Genomic DNA, 20,788 nt, shown 5'->3' on the forward strand with positions numbered 1-20,788 from the left:
TAGACCTCGTAGGGTAAGAGTTGAGTAGCCCTGGTCTGTAATATGGATGTTTAAGAAAATTATATTCCACATTGTAAAGGCTTAGGAAATCTTAGCAGATATCAGTCAGTAACTGGAGAAGACTTTGCCGTATTACCGGTACACAAAGTTAAATTGTGTTCTCTGTTCTGTCTTGCCATGAGGCAAGGTAGGGAGCTGAGAATAATCTAAACATAACTGGATTTGATTTTCCCAGAGTCATTAGCCTTGCTGACAAAGTCAGTTTTAAGACAAATTCTAAAGACTTCAAATCAGATTTTATCAGTCACATACACATATTTAGCAGATGTTATTGCGGGTGTAGTGAAATGCTTGTGTTCCTAGCTCCAACAGACTTGCCACAAACTTGTGAATAAAATATCAAGCATAGACTGTATAATATGGAAAATGCATTTTACATGATGAAAAATACAAATGTGGAAATGTATCACTGTCAATTAGTTGACTCCATAAATCATACAGCCTTTATGATACTCTTTTATAATACTCTCTTTTCACTGCATTTTGAGCATGAGCTCATGTGTAGCCTATAGTCAAAAGGGCTGAAAAGCAGCAGCCTAAGGTTTCAGTGTATGTTTAGTGTAGATTTACACATTCTCTGAAGATGTTCTTCTTCTGAAGAAGCAGCCATCTTCATCGACCTGGCCAAGGCTTTCGACTCTGTCGATCACCGTGTTCTTATCGGCAGACTCAACAGCCTTGGTTTCTCAAATGACTGCCTCGCCCGGTTCACCAACTACTTCTCAGACAGAGTTCAGTGTGTCAAATCGGAGTGCCTGTTGTCCGGACCTCTGGCAGTCTCTATGGGGGTACCACAGGGTTCAATTCTCGGGCTGACTTTTCTCTGTATATATATCAATGATGTCGGTCTTACTGCGGGTGATCCACCTCTACGCAGACGACACCATTCTGTATACATCTGGCCCTTCTTTGGACACTGTTAACTAACCTCCAAACGAGCTTCAATGCCATACAACACTCCTTCCATGGCCTCCAACTGCTCTTAAAACGCTAGTAAAACCAAATGCATGCTTTTCAACCGGTCGCTGCCCGCACCCGCCCACCTGACTAGCATCACTACTCTGGACGGTTCTGACTGAGAATATGTGGACAACTACAAATACCTAGGTATCTGGCTAGACTGTAAACTCTCCTTCCAGACTCATATTAAACTTCTCCAATCCAAAATGAAATCTGGAATCGGCTTCCTATTTCACAATAAAGCCTCCTTCAATCACGCCGCCAAACATACCCTCGTAAAACTGACTATCCTACCAATCCTCGACTTCGATGTCATTTATAAAATAACTTCCAATACTCTACTCAGCAAACTGGATGCAGTCTATCACAGTGCCATCCGTTGTGTCACCAAAGCCCCTTACACGGCTCCCAAACCGGCTGCGCGCGTGCACCATCGTGCATGAATTTATTTTGGCCCCCTACACCAAACACAATCACGACACGCAGGTTAAAATATCAAAACAAACTGTGAACCAATAACATTAATTTGGGGACAGGTTGAAAAACATTAAACATTTATGGCAATTTCGCTAGTTAGCTTGCACTTGCTAGATAATTTGTCCTATTTAGCAAGCTTGCTGTTGCTAGCTAATTTGTCCTGGGATATAAACATTGAGTTGTTATTTTACCTGAAATGCACAAGGTCCTCTACTCCGACAATTAATCCACACATAAAAAGGTCAACCGAATCGTTTCTAGTCATCTCTCCTCCTTCCAGGCTTTTTCATCTTTGAACTTATATGGTGATTGGCATGTAAACTTTCATAGTGTTACCACGACGACCGGCAACACAGTTCGTCTTTCAATCACCCACGTGGGTATAACCAATGAGGAGATGGCACGTGGGTACCTGCTTCTATAAACCAATGAGGAGATGGGAGAGGCAGGACTTGCAGCACGATCTGCATCAGAAATAGAAAGGCCTTCTATTTTAGCCCTTGGCAACGCAGACGCGCGCAAGCAGTGTGGGTGCAATAATTGAATAACAGATTTCTACATTTATTTTGCAACGCTTGCGCACATGACACGAGCGGTGTAGTCTATGCTAGGAAAAGCTCTGGCTTATCTCAGCTCACTGGTCACGATAACAACACCCACCCGTAGCACGCGCTCCAGCAGGTATATCTCACTGGTCATCCCCAAAGCCAACACTTCCTTTGGCCGCCTTTCCTTCCAGTTCTCTGCTGCCAATGACTGGAACGAATTGCAAAAATCGCTGAAGCTGGAGACTTATATTTCCCTCACTACCTTTAAACATCAGCTATCTCAGCAGCTAACCGATGCTGCAGCTGTACATAGCCCATCTGTAAATAGCCCACCCAATCTACCTACCTCATCCCATACTGTTTTTAATTTACTTTTCTGCTCTTTTGCACACCAGTATTTCTACTTGCACATCGATCACTCCAGTGTTAATTTGCTAAATTGTAATTACTTCGCTACTATGGCCTATTTATTGCCTTACCTCCTCACGCCATTTGCACACTGTATTTAGACTTTTTTCCCCCTTTCTATTGTGTTATAGACTGTACGCTTGTTTATTCCATGTGTAACTCTGTGTTGTTGTTTGTGTCGCACTGCTTTGCTTTATCTTGGCCAGGTCGCAGTTGTAAATGAGAACTTGTTCTCAACTAGCTTACCTGGTTAAATAAAGGTAAAATAAAAAAAGATGATCAATGCTTCCTGAAGCAGACATGTCTAGGCCAGGACTCTCCAACCCTGTTCCTGGAGAGCTACCGTCCTATAGGTTTTTGCTTCAACCCTAATCTTGCTTATCAAATTCTAATAATTAGCTGGTTGATGAGTTGAGTCAGGTCAGATACAACTGTGGTTGGAGCATAAACCTACAGTAGGGTAGCTCTCTAGGAACAGAGTTGGAGAGCTCTGGTCTAGGCTATGACTTTTTTCTCCAAAACCCCTGTCCCAGTGAACATGTCAAGGATAGGTGGACGAGAATATAATAATAAAAGAGGACTGCCAAGACTAGTTGTTGTATTAGCAGCAGTCAAAGATTTGCCAATAAGAGCCTGTGTTACCAGTAATTATATACAATTTAGTTTGTAGATCATGTGGGGATAGGATACCCACCGGTTGCAAGACCAGATTTGGGATTTGAATTTACGACCGAGGTTGCTGGCCTGCGCCTCTGACCCTAGGCTACCTTCCCCAAAAAATTTAATCAGCTAAATGTAATTTAACCAAGATAATAACATAAGTTATCACAGTTTAGTGTAAACAAGTATCATTTTGACAGATAAACGACATGACCAAAAGTATGTGTATTTTCTGCTCGTCGAACATCTCATTCCAAAATCATGGGCATTAATATGGAGTTGGTCCCTCCTTTGCTGCTAAAATTGCCTCCACTCTTCTGGGAATTCTTTCCACTCGATGTTGGAACATTTCTGCGGGGAATTGCTTCCATTCAGCCACAAGAGCATTAGTGAGGACAGGCACTAACATTGGCCGATTAGGCCTGGCTCGCAGTTGGCATTCCAATTCATCCCAAAGGTGTTGGATGGTGTTGAGGTCCGGGCTCTTTGCAGGCCAGTCGACAATCCATTTCTGTATGGACATTGCTTTGTGCATGAGGGCATCGTCATGTTGAAACCGGAAACGGCCTTCCCCAAACTGTTGCCACAAAGTTGGAAGCACAGAATCGTCTACAATGTTGTTGTATGCTGTAGCGTTAAGATTTCCCTCAACTGGAACTAAGCTAAGGGGCCTAGCCTGAACCATGAAAAACAGCCACAGACCATTATTCCTCCTCCACCAAACTTAACAGTTGGCACTATGCAGTCGGGCAGGTAGCATTCTCCTGGCATCCGCCAAACCCAGATTCCTCAGTGGACTGCCAGATGGTGAAGCATGATTCATCACTCCAGAGAACACGTTTCCACTGCTCCAGAGTCCAATGGCGGCGAGCTTTACACCATTCCAGTCGACGCTTTGCATTGCCATGGTGATCTTAGGTTTGTGTGTGGCTGCTCGGTCATGGAAACCCATTTCATGAAGCTCCCGACGAACAGTTCTTTCGCTGGTGTTGCTTCCAAAGGCAGTTGGGAACTCGGTAGTGAGTGTTGCAACCGAGGACAGATGATTCAGCACTCGGTGATCCAGTTCTCTGAGCTTGCGTGGCCTACCACTTCGCGGCTGAGGTATGGAGATTGCATGGCTGTTTGCTCGATTTTATACACCTGACAGAAACGGGTGTGGCTGAAGTAGCCGAATCCGCTCATTTGAAGGGGTGTCCACATACTTTTGTATATAGTGTAAGACCTCCCGGTATTGGGACCTCCCTTTGTAAAGTGTCAGTCCCCAGTCACGTGACACATGATCCAAAATGGCAACCTTCGTGTTTTGATCATACCTCAGTGGTTTTGATGAATAATACTTTTGTGTTTGTTTCATTCTTCGTATAATTCGAATAGATAGCACTCATTTGAGGAAACGCACGCATCCCTTTTTTTATTTTTTACTTCGAGGCAATCAAGACAAATTGCTATTTGTTTCACGAGTTAGACTATGCACATTTGGTTCTATTAAACAGATAGCTAGCTGGCTGGCAAAATTAGTAAAGCTAGCTGAAAATAAAGGGAAAACGATGGAGGAGTTGAGTGCCGACGAGGTAAGATAACGACGTAATGTTGCTAAAAACTACTATTCGTTTTTTCCAATTTGTGTCGACAAAAGTCCATGTCGTCGTTGTTAACGTTACCCTTTCAAAGGCTAATGTAGCTAGCTAGTCAGTGACACTACAGTAACGCGTTAAGCATAAAGCCGGAGATCTAACAGTAACGTTAGCTAGCCAACACACATAATTTTAACGCTGGCCTTTTCGATTATAAGGGTTTGGATACCTTGACGTCCATTAATGGGTATGTTTTGATACATTAGTAACGTTACTGGCTATTTAGCCCACACTATGTAACTAGCTAGCCTATTAACTAAAGGCAGGTAGCTACGTTAGCTAGCTAGGCGACTCAGCATAACACAGCAGGCCACCATGGCATTGTGCAACCAATCAGGGCCCGTTTTCCAAAAAGCCTCTTAACGCTAAATTCATCATTATAACCTTTGTAGGCGCGTCCTTAAATCTTTTGTTGCCAAAACTAGTATTATTAAAACGCTCGTAATCTAACACCTGTCTCACAACACTCGTAGAACAGCCAAGTGCGTCGTTAGATGCTTTTTTGCCCTCCCGCGTCGCTTTATACACAGAAGAACTCCGCTAAACATATAATCACTTGGTTTATCCGTCTCTCTGTGACCGCCGATAACTAATGAACAAACTTGACTACAAATACAAAGTTGCCAATGTCTTTGCAATTAATACAAACAAGCGATGTATACAGATATGTTTCCAATGAAAACCGAGATGACTGCATAAAAATATCATTAGTAGACTATAGGCCAACTTTAATCATATGCATTACATTTTCAATGGAGTTCTATTTTGCTACTTGTCGGCTACTGTTTGTAATTTGTCAATATATTTCATAATGTGTAGGGTAACAGGTGCGCAGTTATGTACCAAATTGGTAATTTAGTGCGTTTTGTTATTGGGTAAGCATTAGCAGTGTTGTAGTTTTTCTTGTGGGCATTGTGTATACTCACTACTTAATCACTAGGATGCGAATCAAAGTAGTGGATGTATACACTCAATAAGGCTGATGGAACGGATCATAATGTTTAGCTTAAAGTGTTTATCAACAATTATGTCTTCACATTTTAAGTGCAGCAATGTGCACACGGTGGTAGGCCTACTCACATATGTTCCCAAATGCAATTTGTGCACCACAGATGCAAGCGGTCTCATGGACAGAGATGGAAATATCCATTTAGAAAGAGTGGAGATCTAAAGAGGCAATAACTATCATGGGTTGCTAATATGACTAGGATAATGCCTTTAGCTGCTTGACAATGAAAGAAAGATGATTTGGAAACCAATAAAACAGGAGAGCACATAAGAGGAAGTCTTTATAAAATATTTGCCTCCACGTTTCTATGGGGGGATTTTGGCAATAGGCTTATTTGAAGCAAGATGTGCCTCATGAAGGAAAACGTCAAGGTTTCAAACAATTAAGGAACAGGAAAAAGATTGAAAGGCTAACAGAAGGCCTTTCTCAAAAAACCTTCTCCATTAGATGTTAACTAGCTACAAAGTAGCCTATGCCGACCTGGAAGAAACGATATGATTATTTGCATCAATCCATTTGTTTTGTAAACACCATCTCATGTGCATTACAGAAACAAGACAACCAAACAGTGCTAGGTGCCTGAATTAAAGGGTAACTACACAAAAAATTCAACATTTCTTAGAATTTTCCCTAACCTCAAAAGTGGTCTCCTGATGTGCTAAAAGCACTGTTTGTGGACCTAGAACATCCAATTTGGCTGTTTTTCTATTTAAAAACTGACAGAGCGAAAACATTTGAAATATCTGAAACCTGAGAATTTCTGACAAAGCCTCATCTATTTCAATAGTAGGCCTATTATTAGCCTACCGTAAATTCCGGACTATAAGCCGCAACTTTTTTTCCCAGGCTTTGAACCTCGCGGCTTAAACAATGACGTGGCTAATATATGGATTTTTCCCGCTTTCAATTTTTTTTTCTCCAAAAAAACACATTCTGTGACGTGCTCAGTTTTTTGGCGGCATGAAGCTTTCATTAGACCAATGAAATTGCCGAACGGGTTAAGGTCAAACAACTTTTTTGTTTACTGTTTAGATTAAATCTCAAACTTCCCATCATTCTGATTACGGTAGTCATTTTGTCACCCTCATCATGGCAAAGACACGGAGAAATGTATATGATGCAGCTTTCAAGTTGAAGGCGATTGATCTGGCTGTTGGAAATGGAGCTGCTGCACGGGAGCTTGCTCTTAATGAGTCGATGATAAGACATTGGAAACAGCAGCGTGAGGAATTGACTCAGTGCAAAAAGACAACTAAAGCTTACTGCAAATTTTTTGTTACAAGCCGTGTTTCGTTAAAGCCTGTGTAAATTTCATTTGTTTCAATGTACCGGTAGGCACCTGTGGTTTATAGACTTGTGCGGCTTATTTATGTTCAAAATAATATATATTTTTAAATTCAGTGGGTGCGGCTTATATTCAGGTGTGCTTAATAGTCTGGAAATTACGGTACTTGCACAGTACAGCTTGGATTGGCCTGACTGTGAAAAAGAAATATGAAATTTGTAATTTTAGGTCATTCAGTGTTACTGTTTGTCATAGACTTTTTCACACAGCGCGCCATTTCTTCTCCAGGCACCACAACAACGCTGAGCATTAAAGTAAGCTGCCTCAATATTTGCAGCCGTAGGTGGTAATATCTGTCTAGGAGCTGATCCGTCGTCAGTATTGTGCAATATTTCTAATGCTACCGAAAGATTTGAATGGAGAAAGCTGATATCAGTATCGGCATGCTCCAGTGGCACACTTAGCGACCGTTGTCTCTGCGTGGTGTTTTTGGAAATGGATGTTTCATCTTTGGCAGCTGTCAGAAAGATGCATTGTTAAAACATTCATTAACCTAAGTTCCATCGCTATTGAGAAACCGGGCCCAAGTCAGATTAACATGCCGTTAGCTAGCTAGCTTCTTGCTGTCATTTTATTATTCCCAAAGATGTAGGCAAACAACACCTAAATAAATGTTATCGTCTATCAGTGTTTTTTTTTTATGTCCCTCTGCATGCAGTTTGAAGAAAGTTGCTAACTAGCATTTGCACAATGACGAAGTATATGGTAACTGCTAGCATGCTAGTAAATACCATAGTGCAATGACTGGAAGTCTAACACTAGTTAGCATTGGCTCACAAAACTACCTCCAACTTCCTTCATACTGGATGCAGAGACATAACTATGGTATACATGAGTTCATCTGACTCTGGGGAAGTAGATTAAGGGCTTTAATGCCAAAATCCCAATGTATCCCTTTGACCATGATTAATGATCAAACCAGTGTCTCATGTTGGTCTGTTATACTGTTAAGTAGACTGAATCATCATTGGGTAACTAGCTAGCTTGCTTCTGTTCATTACAGATCCGCAGAAGGAGACTGGCCAGACTTGCAGGAGGGCAAACATCCCAGCCCAGCACCCCCCTCAGCACTCCCCTGACGTCCCCACAGAGAGAGACCCCCCCCTGGCCCCTTCCTGGGACCTCAGGGGCCACACCCCAGCCCCTACCACCAGCCGCCTCACATTCACTTGGGCTCAATGTCCAGAGTGTCACCCCCGCCACCTCTCCTATTGGCGCATCTGGTATGAGCACATCTTAGACAGAATGTTTAAAGATGACCAAAACATTCAGCAAAGCCTCAATCTTTTGTTAGCATGTTTATAGTGTGTTCTGTAGCTAGTTTTCACAATCTCCTACATTGGGAGCTAAACAAGTTTTGTCAGATTGCTTGCAGGCTGTTGCTTGCTGTAAAGGCATTGCTGTAGGCTAATTGGCTTTATAGTGAATGAAATAGCGGTCAAAGGCTCACTTCAATAAAATTCCCTTATCTGCCCTGCATGGATGCATTTCAGCCTCACCATTCATGCTGAGAATGACAAAACACAGGTGGCCATAATTAGGCTATAGGTCAAGTTCAGACGTTACTTTATTTAACTAGTAAGAAGCATTAGTAGGCTGAAATACTCTGCCTCTTGAGTGAACATGCTTATGTACAAATGTATACTTTCCACTCAGTTGGGCTTAAAAGAACCAAAGTTCAGAAACTTTGGTAGGCAGTCTGGTTTTAAGTAGTTCCAGGACTCAGAGCAGATGCAAAATAGGCCCGGTTGGAGTAGGCTTGTTTGTTAAGTTGATCTTGAGTGGTTTGGAAAACCTGGTAGCCTCGAACAAATAGTGACCAGCTATGGAATCACCATGAACAAGCTTGGTCTCAAGCAAAACAAAGTCTCCCGAACCTGCCATCGTGCCCTTTACCAGAAAAGTGCACAGTCACTGTGCCGTTCGTGCACCAGCCTTGGCCTGAGTTCAGCTAAGGGCACAGATGAGAGTGCTAACATTCTCAGCCAGCGGAAGTCAGAGTGGAAAGCAGTGTGGCATTCTATAGGCTATTCCCAGATTGTGGGCTTATTCTTGAACATTAAATTCCTACTGCCTCTGCAGTTAATGGCCTATTTTAGGATTTTGCTCTGAAGTCCATGGGAGATATAAACTGTCCCCCCATTTGGCATTGGTGTGAGAAATGCTGCTTTCACAAACACATACAGTACTCTAGAACCTATACTATTGAGTCATAGATATGGATGAATATAGTCTCTCCCCTATTGTTTGTACTGGTTAGCCTACTCTGGCAAAGGAAGCTACCTTAATGACTGACTGATTGCTTTAAATGAGATTCACAATGTGTAATGATGTTGTTCTCAATTTCAAGTGTTTTATTTTAAATTTTTAAACATGATAGACCCAAAACCTTTAAGTTGCCAAAATGTAAAATTATTTGATATAGGCTTTCAATAAACATAAGCTAATTTCCAATAGCTGTTAAACCGATTTCCACATGTGGTATTCTATCTCAGCATGAACTTAGCTAGCAAATAAAAATGAAATAGGGCTTAGCCTACCTTTGTGGAAAATGCTGTTAGTTTACAGCTGTTCATCCCAATTGAACACAACCAAGGTCGTGTTCAGGAGGGTGCAACAAACAGCACTGGCATCAGGCTTTAACAATAACACCCTGTGTCCATGAACTGCTTTGATATCTTTTACAGTCAGGCAGAAGACATTAATTTTCAACGGAGGCAGTCTGCACCATTGTGGTCCAGCTGCCATACTTTTTTTTACATGTCACGGGCATGTCTGTTCTACACAACGTATTTCTATCCAGCTAAATGATGCCCTGCTGAACAAGGCCCAGGTTTTCCACATTATGTTGAGGGTTCTGTAGTCAGGTGGTAATTCCTGGTCTTTCTTTAGCCATTGGATATGGGCCTTAATCAGCTTTGTCCTTAGCTGTTGAGTAGACAGGCGTTCCAATTCACACACTCACACAGCTGTGTGTTCAAGTTCATTTCTGGTGGCCTAACTTGGCTAGCTGACAAAAAAGTGCTTGTTGCCAATGGACATACTGTACATATGCAGAGAAAAGCCATGGAGGTCTAGTCAAATATACTGTATTCCTCACACACTGAGCTCTTTGGATGTGTCCCAAATGGCACCCTACTCCCTATGTAGTGTACTACTTTTGACCAGGGCCAATGGTAGTACACTATATAGGGAATATGGTGCCATTTTGTCTCCTCCTGTGTACCTTGCTTATTTGTTTTCTTCCTTTCGTACCTGTCCCAGGGGTGGCGTACTGCAGTCAGAGCAGCGAGGGAGTGAGCTCCCTCTCCAGCTCTCCCTCCAACAGCCTGGAGACCCAGTCCCAGAGTCTTTCCCGATCCCAGAGCATGGACATTGACACAGCCTCCTGTGAAAAGAGGTGAGCAACTCGGACTGGTCGATTCAAAACCGATCCTTAGCCCAGTTTTTAGAGGTTTGGCTAGGAGGTGTAAGCAATATGGAGATTCGAAGGCAAGATGAAGCTATTGCCATGATGTTTATCTACCCCAATCCTCTCAGATCTACAGGACAGGAGTGTTTAGGGGTAAGAGGTCAATTTAGAAGACCACACTGGAAATAGTGGTGAGAGAGTTTGTGAACCCTTTAGGATTTGCTATATTTCTGCATACATTAGACTTAAAATGTGATCAAAGTCCTAATAAGTGAACCTGATTAAAGAAATAACACAACCTTTTCATTTCTTTATTGAGCAAATTGATTTTGTAATAGGAATATGGGACCAAATACTACACGGTTGACAAGTTTAATACATTTAATTAAGCTGATTAATCAAGAGGTTCACATACTTTTTCCAACCAATACATTGAATTTAAGATCAATGTGCTCAATAAAGAAATTCATAAGTACAATTGTTTTTATTTGTTTAAGCAGGTTCACTTTATCTATTATTAGGACTTAGATGATGATCTGATCACATTTTAGCTCAAACTTATGTAGAAAATCCTAAAGGGTTCAAATTTTCTCTCACCACTGTAAGTCTTCTGACTTTTTTGTGTGTTCGTCAGTGATTGTATTTGTTGTCTTTTGAAGTGTTTAAAATGGTCAAAGAAATGAAACAAAGTGTAATTCAACATAAGAGAAGAGGCTAGGATGATAGTCATCACATTTCAGCTCTGTTCAATTGTTATCGCCCGGGGTCTGTCTGATCTCGTGCTTAGTGTCTCCATTCACCCCTTATGAACTCCTTACCCAAAGCTTTAATAGATGTCACATGCATCCCTTCATTCCTACTCAAGTTAGAAAGTTTAAAACTAGATACAATGTGTGCAGTGGGTTATAAAAAGATATGTGTTAAAGCTGAGCTCCGATAGGTGAAACAGTGCCACTGGCCACCCCAGGCACGTTTTGTTTTTGTCTTGAGGAAATTAGCATCCAGCATTGTATAAAAAAATACTCTGCTGTTCTATCGCATGTGCAATGGCGTCCGAGCCGTTGTAATATCGCAAATAAACGTGTCAGGTTCACCGATAAAGATTGCAGCTGTAAGTTAAGGGGAATAGCACAAAACACGAAAGCACTTAAATGCACAACAGAGGCGTACGGATTTTAGCTGTTATGAATTTACCTTGAATGCTAATTGCACATCTTAACAACAAAACCGTGCCGACAAACGTTTAAAAGCGGTGGATGGCCACATAAGCAACGTAAGTGTAAGAGATCAACTGCTGGGTGTCAATGAATGGTGGCGATTCAACATGTAGAATCGTCTGGAAATGAACAGAAAATAAGACTATGCGCATGCGATAGGACCGCCACAAGCTGATTTTAACTGTTCATCGCCACAGTGTGTTTTGTCCTTTTTGAGTTGGAGTACAGTTGATAGCCTGTTTGTGTGATCTGGTGGAGGGATAAATTGGTTGTCCCTATCTATGTTGCTCCTCTCTCCCTCTCTGTCTCTGTGCGTGTTGCCCAGCAGCATGTCCCAAGTGGATGTGGACTCAGGGATAGAGAACATGGAGGTGGAGGACAGTGATCGCAGGGAGAAGAGGGACCTGGCTGAAAAGGTAGGCAGAGCTCCCATTCCACCCCCTTACTTGCTGTACTTTAATTAGTCACTTTGGCTGTGTCTAAAAAGGCACCCACCGTCTATTCCCATGCCTGAAGGCTCAATCTGAATTATTCCACTTCTATATCATTCTCTACATACTTCAGTCTGAATCTGCCATCATTGAAAGTAATTTGTGGTGGGGGAAAAAGTAAGGATTGGATCGTGTCTAACCAATCCGTATCAAAGCCAATTATGTACTTTGAATACGGCGCTTCATTCACGTGTGTTATGACTCTGGCGCAAGTCATTGGTTTCTGGGACAAATCAGACGGTCTGAATGTGTTCACATTCTAGAGGGGTCGGGGATGGAGTCAAATCCACACTCATTGCAGAGAAGAAACGTTTGTGGGCCTGGAGTGGCATTTGGCCGGAACAAAGAATCTGGGTAGCCAGTTAATCTATTCCCTATATAGTGCACTACTTTTGACCAGCACTTCGAAGTAGTGCACGATACAGTATAGGGAATGGGGTGCTATTTCAGACACGACCTCTGTCAAGAAAAGGATCTGCCAAATGAATGGAAGTCAATGAAACACTTTTTCTGTTGGAGACTTTGTACATCAATACTTTTCACCAAATGAGCAGTGGATTCATATACTTCAGCGGTTTCATTGTGTTCGTGAAAATAAATGTCCTTTTGATACTCCTGTTAATGTAGAAAAGGAAATATATTCAAAACTCTCAAAAAAAAATACATCTTAATTTTGGTCATAATAAGTAGGTCATTTTGGATGGTCAGAGAGCCATTTTCGACTTTAATATAAAGACCTTGCTCCTGGCTGATAAAACAAAAACAACACTTGCTTCAACATTTGGTTTTTCAATTTAAATTATTATATACAATTCTTTCTACCAACAGAATTGTATATATCAGTTGAAGTGGGAAGTTTATATACACTTATGTTGGAGTCATTAAATCTCATTTTTAAACCCCTCCACACATTTCTTTTTAACAAACTATAATTTTGGCAAGTCGGTTAGGACATCTACTTTGTGCATGACACAAGTCATTTTTCCAACAATTTTTTACAGACAGATTAAAACTGAGTTTTAATGACTCCAACCTAACTGTATGTACATTTCCGACTTCAACTGTATATGGGGCATACAACAATCTCAGCTCTGTAGATTTTGCTACGAAGAGACAGAATCAATAGATCATTTATTCTGGTATTACCCCTATGTAGCTTGTTTTTGGTCACAGGTTCAGGAATGGTTAAAAAAAATCACAACATGCACTTAAAATTAACCTTACAAATAGCAGTGTTGGGCAATTATGGAAAGCCGTAGTCAGTCAATAATTAATATAATAATACTCGTAGGAAAGGTTTTAATTTTTAGCTCAATCTGTTGATACAATACAATTAGAAAGTTTTTTTAAAATTATGTGAAACATCACAATCAAAATATATGGCATGTGGAAACCAAACGAGGGTGGTCTATATAGCAGAAAAGCTGTAAAATTAAAAAAAATATATATATATATATATATGTATGTATGTCCTCCGAAAAGTGTTGGATGGCAATTTTTTTAAATAATAGCAGCAATTCTAGCGTTAATTTTCTCTCAACATTTGAGTTAATAGGCTACTTTTTGGGGGTGGACCCTCCACCACTAAAAGCAGACATTGGGTCCTAATCACCCTGCTTTTACCCAAGGACATTTTTATTTAAATGTTTTGCCGCCTATCGGTACACAGCATGGCCCCCTGGTAACCAGTCTCTTGAACGGCAATGACCGCTCTAGTTTGTAATTCTAACTATTGCTGTATCTGTCCCAGGAATCCGCTGAAAACTCAGATGTCTCTGAAGAGCAGGCTCTGCAGCTCATCTGTAAGATCCTGCGCGTTTCCTGGAAGGAGCAGGACAGAGACGTCATCTTTCTCCCCTTGCTCGCCGCCGAGTTCCACCAGAGCAGCCTCAAAGACGGTATGGCAAAGATGCATGATATTTCATATGTAGCTATGTTCTTATTGAATTGTATAGCTTTTTGCAAAAGAGTCCTAGATTATGGTTTAGGATTTCCTCATCTGAATGCAATAGCTGTAATTGTTTTTTTAAATCTTCTAACCCAATGTTTCTATTGAAATTTGAACAAAATATTTGTATTAAATATAAATCAGTTTGTGTAGTCAGTCATTTTTAATCTGTCATGTATACTATTTATGAATTTGTTTACAAGTCATCCATGAAGTGTATGTTTATAGGATTTCTCTTTCTCCTCCCAGTCTTCTCTGACTTCAAAGACCTGATTGGCCAGATCCTGATGGAGGTGCTCCTGATGTCCACCCAGTTGCACGTCCACAACCCCTTTGCCAGCCTGACTGCCACGTCCGAGCCAATCGCTGCTGCCAAATCTCTTGACCACCACCTGACGCTGATCCAGCCCTCCAGCCAGGGCAGCAGTCCCATGGCCCCATGTGCAGGCTCGTTTGGGGCCAGCTCGTTGTCCAGGCAAGTACCCCCCCAGTGGCCCCACGACTAGCCCCCAGTCCTGGGTACACATAAACTCAGCAAAAAAAGAAAAGTCTTCTCACTGTCAACTGCGTTTATTTTCAGCAAACTTAACATGTGTAAATATTTGTATGAACATAACAAGATTCAACAACTGTGACATAAACTGAACAAGTTCCACAGACGTGACTAACAGAAATGGAATAATGTGTCCCTGAACAAAGGGAGGGTCAAAATCAAAAGTAACTGTCAGTATCTGGTGTGGCCACCAGCTGCATTAAGTACTCAAGTGCATCTCCTCATGGACTGCGCCAGTTCTTGGTGTGAGATGTTACCCCACTTTTCCACCAAGGCACCTGCAAGTTCCCGGACATTTCTGGGGGGAATGGCCCTAGCCCTCACCCTCTGATCCAACAGGTCCCAGACGTGCTCAATGGGGTTGAGATCTGGGCTCTTCGCTGGCCATGGCAGAACACTGACATTCCTGTCTTGCAGGAAATCACGCACAGAACGAGCAGTATGGCTGGTGGCATTGTCATGTTGAGGGTCATGTCAGGATGAGCCTGCATGAGGGAGGAGGATGTCTTCCCTGTAACGCACAGCGTTGAGATTGCCTGCAATGACAACAAGCTCAGTCTGATGCTGTGACACACCGCCCCAGACCATGATGGACCCTCCACCTTCAAATCGATCTCGCTCTGGAGTACAGGCCTCGGTGTAACGCTCATTCCTTCGACGATAAACGCGAATCCGACCATCACCCCAGTGAGACTAAACCGCGACTCGTCAACAGGCCTACAAGCCCTCAGTCCAGCCTCTCTCAGCCTATTGCGGACAGTCTGAGCACTGATGGAGGGATTGTGCGTTCCTGGTGTAACTCGGGAAGTTGTTGCCATCCCGTACCTGTTTGGATGTACCGATCCTGTGCAGGTGTTAGACGTGGACTGCCACTGCGAGGACGATCAGCTGTCCGTCCTGTCTCCATGTAGCGCTGTCTTAGGCGTCTCACAGTACGGAGATTGCAATTTATTGCCCTGGCCACATCTGCAGTCCTCATGCCACCTTGCAGCATGCCGAATTCACGTTCATGCAGGGACCCCGTGCATCTTTCTTTTGGTGATTTTCAGAGTCAGTAGAAAGGCCTCTTTAGTGTCCTAAGTTTTCATAACTGTGACCTTAATTGCCTACCGTCTAAGCTGTTAGTGTCTTAACGACTGTTCCACAGGTGCATGTTTATACATTTTTATTATGGTTCATTGAACAAGCATGGGAAACGGTTTAAACCCTTTACAATGAAGATCTGTGAAGTTATTTAGATTTTTACGTATTATATTTGAAAGGCAGGGCCCTGAAAGGGACGTTTCTTTTTTTGCTGAGTTCGGTAGGGTTGTGTCCAAAATGGCATCATCCAATGAAATTCCTACATTGAAATTGACAGAAATGGAATTGTTCCCTTTTTGTGTGATTTAGGCCTAGTCAATGGGAAGTGTTGTCTTTTTTTAACTGGCACTGTCATGGTATCATTGAATAAAAAAGACAGTTTTATATACCTAGTTATTTGACTGTTGATAAGATTGTAAAAGAGGAAGATGTAGCCCATTTGTCAACCCATTTGTTTTGCGATGTTCACAGCCTGTACGGGTGTAGTCCGCACTCGCTGGCTTTGAATGCAGCCAGGATGATCTCTCCACCTCTCCCCACCAGCCCATCCCTGCATCCAATGGTAGCCCCAAGTCCCCCTTCCGTGGCCAACCCCCCTAGGCTCTCTCTCAACCTCCCTTCCGCCCCTCTGCCCATCTCCCAGCGCTACCGGCCCTACTCTGTCACCTCTCCCTTGGGGATCTCCACCCCCCCTAGCCCCAGCCCCAGACTGGCTAGCCTCCCTGGGCTTTCACGTGGCCCTATCACTGAAGGTCTCCCGGTTCCGCCCATCATTTTGGCCCAGGCCCCAGCCCCACCACTACCAACTAGCCCCCAGTCGGTTCCCCTCCCCTCCACTAGTCCTCATCCGCCCACCTCCATGCCCCTCCCTCTGGTACCCCCCTCACCCAGATCAGCTGCCCGAGGAGCTGCCCTCGCCACCCGGATCCCGTCGAGGTACCTCCTCAACCACGTGTGACAGAGTGATGCGCAACAAGCTACTTACTAAAACATTAACCCTACCTCCAGCCTCAGCTCCATGGCAAAATGTGTAGAATCACAGGAAATTTGCTTTAAAACTGCAACATTTTCTCTCCACTGCATGGTAAAAGTTATATAATTGCAGGAAATTAGCTTTAAAACGAAAAAATGTGCTCCGCTTCATTGAGAAATTTGTAGAATTGCAAGAAATTCGCTTAAAAATGTTAAAAAAAAATCTTTATACTGCCAAGTTGGTGTCCTACATTTTTTTGCAGTGCTGATGGGTTGACCGCGCTCATTGACATGCCCTGCCCACCATCTAAACCCCTTTTGATCCAGAAAAACCCCTGCACATTTGGCCTACATGATAATGGCCTACTTATGTAGGCCTATTGCTTGACTTATTATGGACATGCTGTATATGGGTGGTGTTTTGCACATAATTCCCAACCACAAACCAACTCCAATGCCCTGATGATTTTCACAATTTACAATCATCCTCTTTTAAATAAATAAATAAATGTATTATTATAATAATAATAATAATAATAATAATAATAATAATAATAATAATAATAATAATAATAATAATATACAGGTTTGGACATTACTCATTTTAGAGTTTTTCTTTATTTTTACTATTCTCTACATTGTGGAATAATAGTGAAGACATCAAACTATGAAATAACACATGGAATCATGTCGTAAACAAATCAAAATATATTTTATATTTGAGATTCTACAAAGGACCTTTGCCTTGATGACAGCTTTGCACACTCTTGGCATTCTCTCAAACAACTTCATGAGGTAGTCACCTGGAATGCATTTCAATTAAAAGCTTCATAGAGTTGAAGTAACAGCCACATCTCAACATCCACTGTTCAGAGGAGACTGCGTGAATCAGGCCTTCATGGTCAAATTGTTGAAAAGAAACTACTACTATAGGACTCCAATAAGAAGAAAAGACTTGGTTGAGCCAAGAAACACAAACAATGGACATTAGACCGGTGTAAATCTCTCCTTTTGATGAGTCCAAATGTGAGATTTTTGGCTCCAACCGCTCTGTCTTTGTGAGACGCAGAGTAGGTGAGCGGATAATCTCTGCATGTGTGGTTCGCACCATGAAAGCATGGAGGTGTGGGGGTGCTTTGCTGGTGACACTGTCTGTGATTTATTTACAATTCAAGGCACACGTAGCCATGCTGGTTAACTCGCCATTCTGCAGTGATATCCCATCTGGTTTGGGCTTAGTGGGACGATAATTTGTTTTTCACCAGGATAATGACCCAACACACCTCTAGGCTGTGTAAGGGATATTTGACCAAGAAGGAGAGTGATGGAGTGCTGTATCAGATGACCTGGCCTCCACAATCACCCGACCTCAACCCAATTGATATGGGATGAGTTGGACTGCGGAGTGAATGAAAAGCAGCCAACAAGTGCTCAGCATATGTGGGAACTTCTTGAAGACTGTTGGAAAAGCATTCCTCATGAAGCTGGTTGAGAGTAACTTTTAACAAGTGCAAAGCTGTCATCAAGGCAAAGGGTGGCTACTTTGAAAAATGTCATAAAATATATTTTGATTTGTTTTACACTTTTGGTTTCTACACGATTCCATATGTGTTATTTCATAGGTTTGATGTCTTCACTATTATTCCACAATGTAGAAAATAGTACAAATAAAGAAAAACCCTTGAATGAGTAGGTGTCCAAACTTTTGATTGGGTGTGTGTGTGTATATACAGTTAGGGGGGAAAAAGTATTTGATCCCCTGCTGATTTTGTACGTTTGCCCACTGACAAAGAAATGATCAGTCTATAATTTTAATGGTAGGTTTATTTGAATAGTGAGAGACAGAATAACAACAAACAAATCCAGAAAAACGCATGTCAATAATGTTATAAATTGATTTGCATTTTAATGAGGGAAATAAGTATTTGACCGCTCTGCAAAACATTACTTAGTACTTGGTGGCAAAACCCTTGTTGGCAATCAGAGGTCAGACGTTTCTTGTAGTTGGCCACCAGGTTTGCACACATCTCAGGAGGGATTTTGTCCCACTCCTCTTTGCAGATCTTCTCCAAGTCATTAAGGTTTCGAGGCTGACATTTGGCAACTCGAACCTTCAGCTCCCTCCACAGATTTTCTATGGGATTAAGGTCTGGAGGCTGGCTTGGCCACTCCAGGACCTTAATGTGCTTCTTCTTGAGCCACTCCTTTGTTGCCTTGGCCGTGTGTTTTGGGTCATTGTCATGCTGGAATACCCATCCACGATCCATTTTCAATGCCCTGGCTGAGGGAAGGAGGTTCTCACCCAAGATTTGACGGTACATGGCCCCGTCCATCGTCCCTTTGATGCGGTGAAGTTGTCCTGTCCCCTTAGCAGAAAAACACCCAAAGCATAATGTTTCCACCTCCATGTTTGACGGTGGGGATGGTGTTCTTGGGGTCATAGGCAGCATTCCTCCTCCTCCTCCAAACACGGCGAGTTGAGTTGATGCCAAAGAGCTCAATTTTGGTCTCATCTGACAACACTTTCACCCAGTTGTCCTCTGAATCGTTCAGATGTTCAGTGGCAAACTTCAGACGGGCATGTATATGTGCTTTCTTGAGCAGGGGGACCTTGCGGGCGCTGCAGGGTTTCAGTCCTTCACGGCGTAGAGTGTTACCAATTGTTTCTTGGTGACTATGGTCCCAGCTGCCTTGAGATCATTGACAAGATCCTCCCGTGTAGTTCTGGGCTGATTTCTCACCGTTCTCATGATCATTGCAACTCCGCGAGGTGAGATCTTGCATGGAGCCCCAGGCCGAGGGAGATTGACAGTTCTTTTGTGTTTCTTCCATTTGCGAATAATCGCACCAACTGTTGTCACCTTCTCACCAAGCTGCTTGGCGATGGTCTTGTAGCCCATTCCAGCCTTGTATAGGTCTACAATCTTGTCCCTGACATCCTTGGAGAGCTCTTTGGTCTTGGCCATGGTGGAGAGTTTGGAATCTGATTGATTGATTGTTTCTGTGGACAGGTAACAAGCTGAGATTAGGAGCACTCCCTTTGAGTGTGCTCCTAATCTCAGCTCGTTACCTGTATAAAAGACACCTGGGAGCCAGAAATCTTTCTGATTTGAGAGGGGTCAAATACTTATTTCCCTCATTAAAATGCAAATCAATTTATAACATTTTTGACATGCGTTTTTCTGGTTTTATTTGTTGTTTTTCTGTCTCTCACTGTTCAAATAAACCTACCGTTAAAATTATAGACTAATTTCTTTGTCAGTGGGCAAACGTACAAAATCTGCAGGGGATCAAATACTCGTGTCTGTGTGTCTGTGTGTCTGTGTGTCTGTGTGTCTGTCATTGAGAAATGAGGAGAAAGACCTTTTGCTTGCCAATGCATTGCTTGTCCTGCATGTTGTTTTTGTGAATCTCATAGCTTTGGTACTCTGACAATGTTGTCTGTAGGAGCCTGTGTGTCCTCGGTGTATCTTCAGATGAAATGTATTAATGGACCTGTGACAAGGTCAGCACTAGGAGAGTAGTCTGGTGTTTTTATTCCACAGTGAATCACAACCAGGGTTCAGCTGAAGTCAGAGGGAAGGTGAACTAGTCACATCACTCCCTTCCTGCATCCTTTCCTCAGTGTTACACCTTCTTTCCCTATCCCATCCTCTCCTATCTCTGACCCATGTGTCTCTATTTTTCCATCTGTCTCCCCATCCTCCTCCTCCTTTATCCCTCGTTCCTCTTTTCCTCCCTCTCTGCCAGCCCCCTATCCCTCCTATTCTTCGCCCTTTCTGATATGTCTCAGGACAGCAGCGACGAAGAGCCTGAGGATGAGCAGGAGGAGGATTTTACGCAGGTCCAGTTTGGGTCCAGGTATACACCGCTGCACGGCGTGTGTTCAGTAGAATCGCCGGCATGCTTCAGCAGTGTGTCGAGCATAGCCACTAACAGCAGAGTCTGCATTTCACAATTGCCCCCTATTCCTTACGTAGTGCTCAGATTTTGACCATCAAAGGTAGT

At 42.6% G+C, this 20,788-nt stretch overlaps 1 protein-coding gene across 4 annotated transcripts in view; it reads left to right on the forward strand.

Moving 5' to 3' along the window:
• Window positions 1-4,361: 4,361 nt before the first annotated feature.
• The window catches only part of ube4b (ubiquitination factor E4B, UFD2 homolog (S. cerevisiae)), a 47,249-nt gene continuing 30,822 nt past the window's right edge, over window positions 4,362-20,788 (forward strand). The window contains exons 1-8 of one of the 4 annotated variants that reach the window (XM_029719411.1): window positions 4,362-4,687; window positions 8,108-8,327; window positions 10,369-10,504; window positions 12,059-12,149; window positions 13,975-14,122; window positions 14,422-14,647; window positions 16,280-16,744; window positions 20,531-20,641. In XM_029719411.1, the coding sequence (XP_029575271.1) occupies window positions 4,664-4,687; window positions 8,108-8,327; window positions 10,369-10,504; window positions 12,059-12,149; window positions 13,975-14,122; window positions 14,422-14,647; window positions 16,280-16,744; window positions 20,531-20,641 (1,421 nt within the window). In that variant the 5' untranslated portion in view covers window positions 4,362-4,663. The remainder of the gene's footprint in view (window positions 4,688-8,107; window positions 8,328-10,368; window positions 10,505-12,058; window positions 12,150-13,974; window positions 14,123-14,421; window positions 14,648-16,279; window positions 16,745-20,530; window positions 20,642-20,788) is intronic. The other 3 variants (XM_029719412.1, XM_029719413.1, XM_029719414.1) reach the window with 3 other exon arrangements.

This window comes from Salmo trutta, chromosome 28 (assembly GCF_901001165.1).
Source record: "Salmo trutta chromosome 28, fSalTru1.1, whole genome shotgun sequence".
Classification (NCBI taxonomy): Eukaryota; Metazoa; Chordata; class Actinopteri; order Salmoniformes; family Salmonidae; genus Salmo; species Salmo trutta.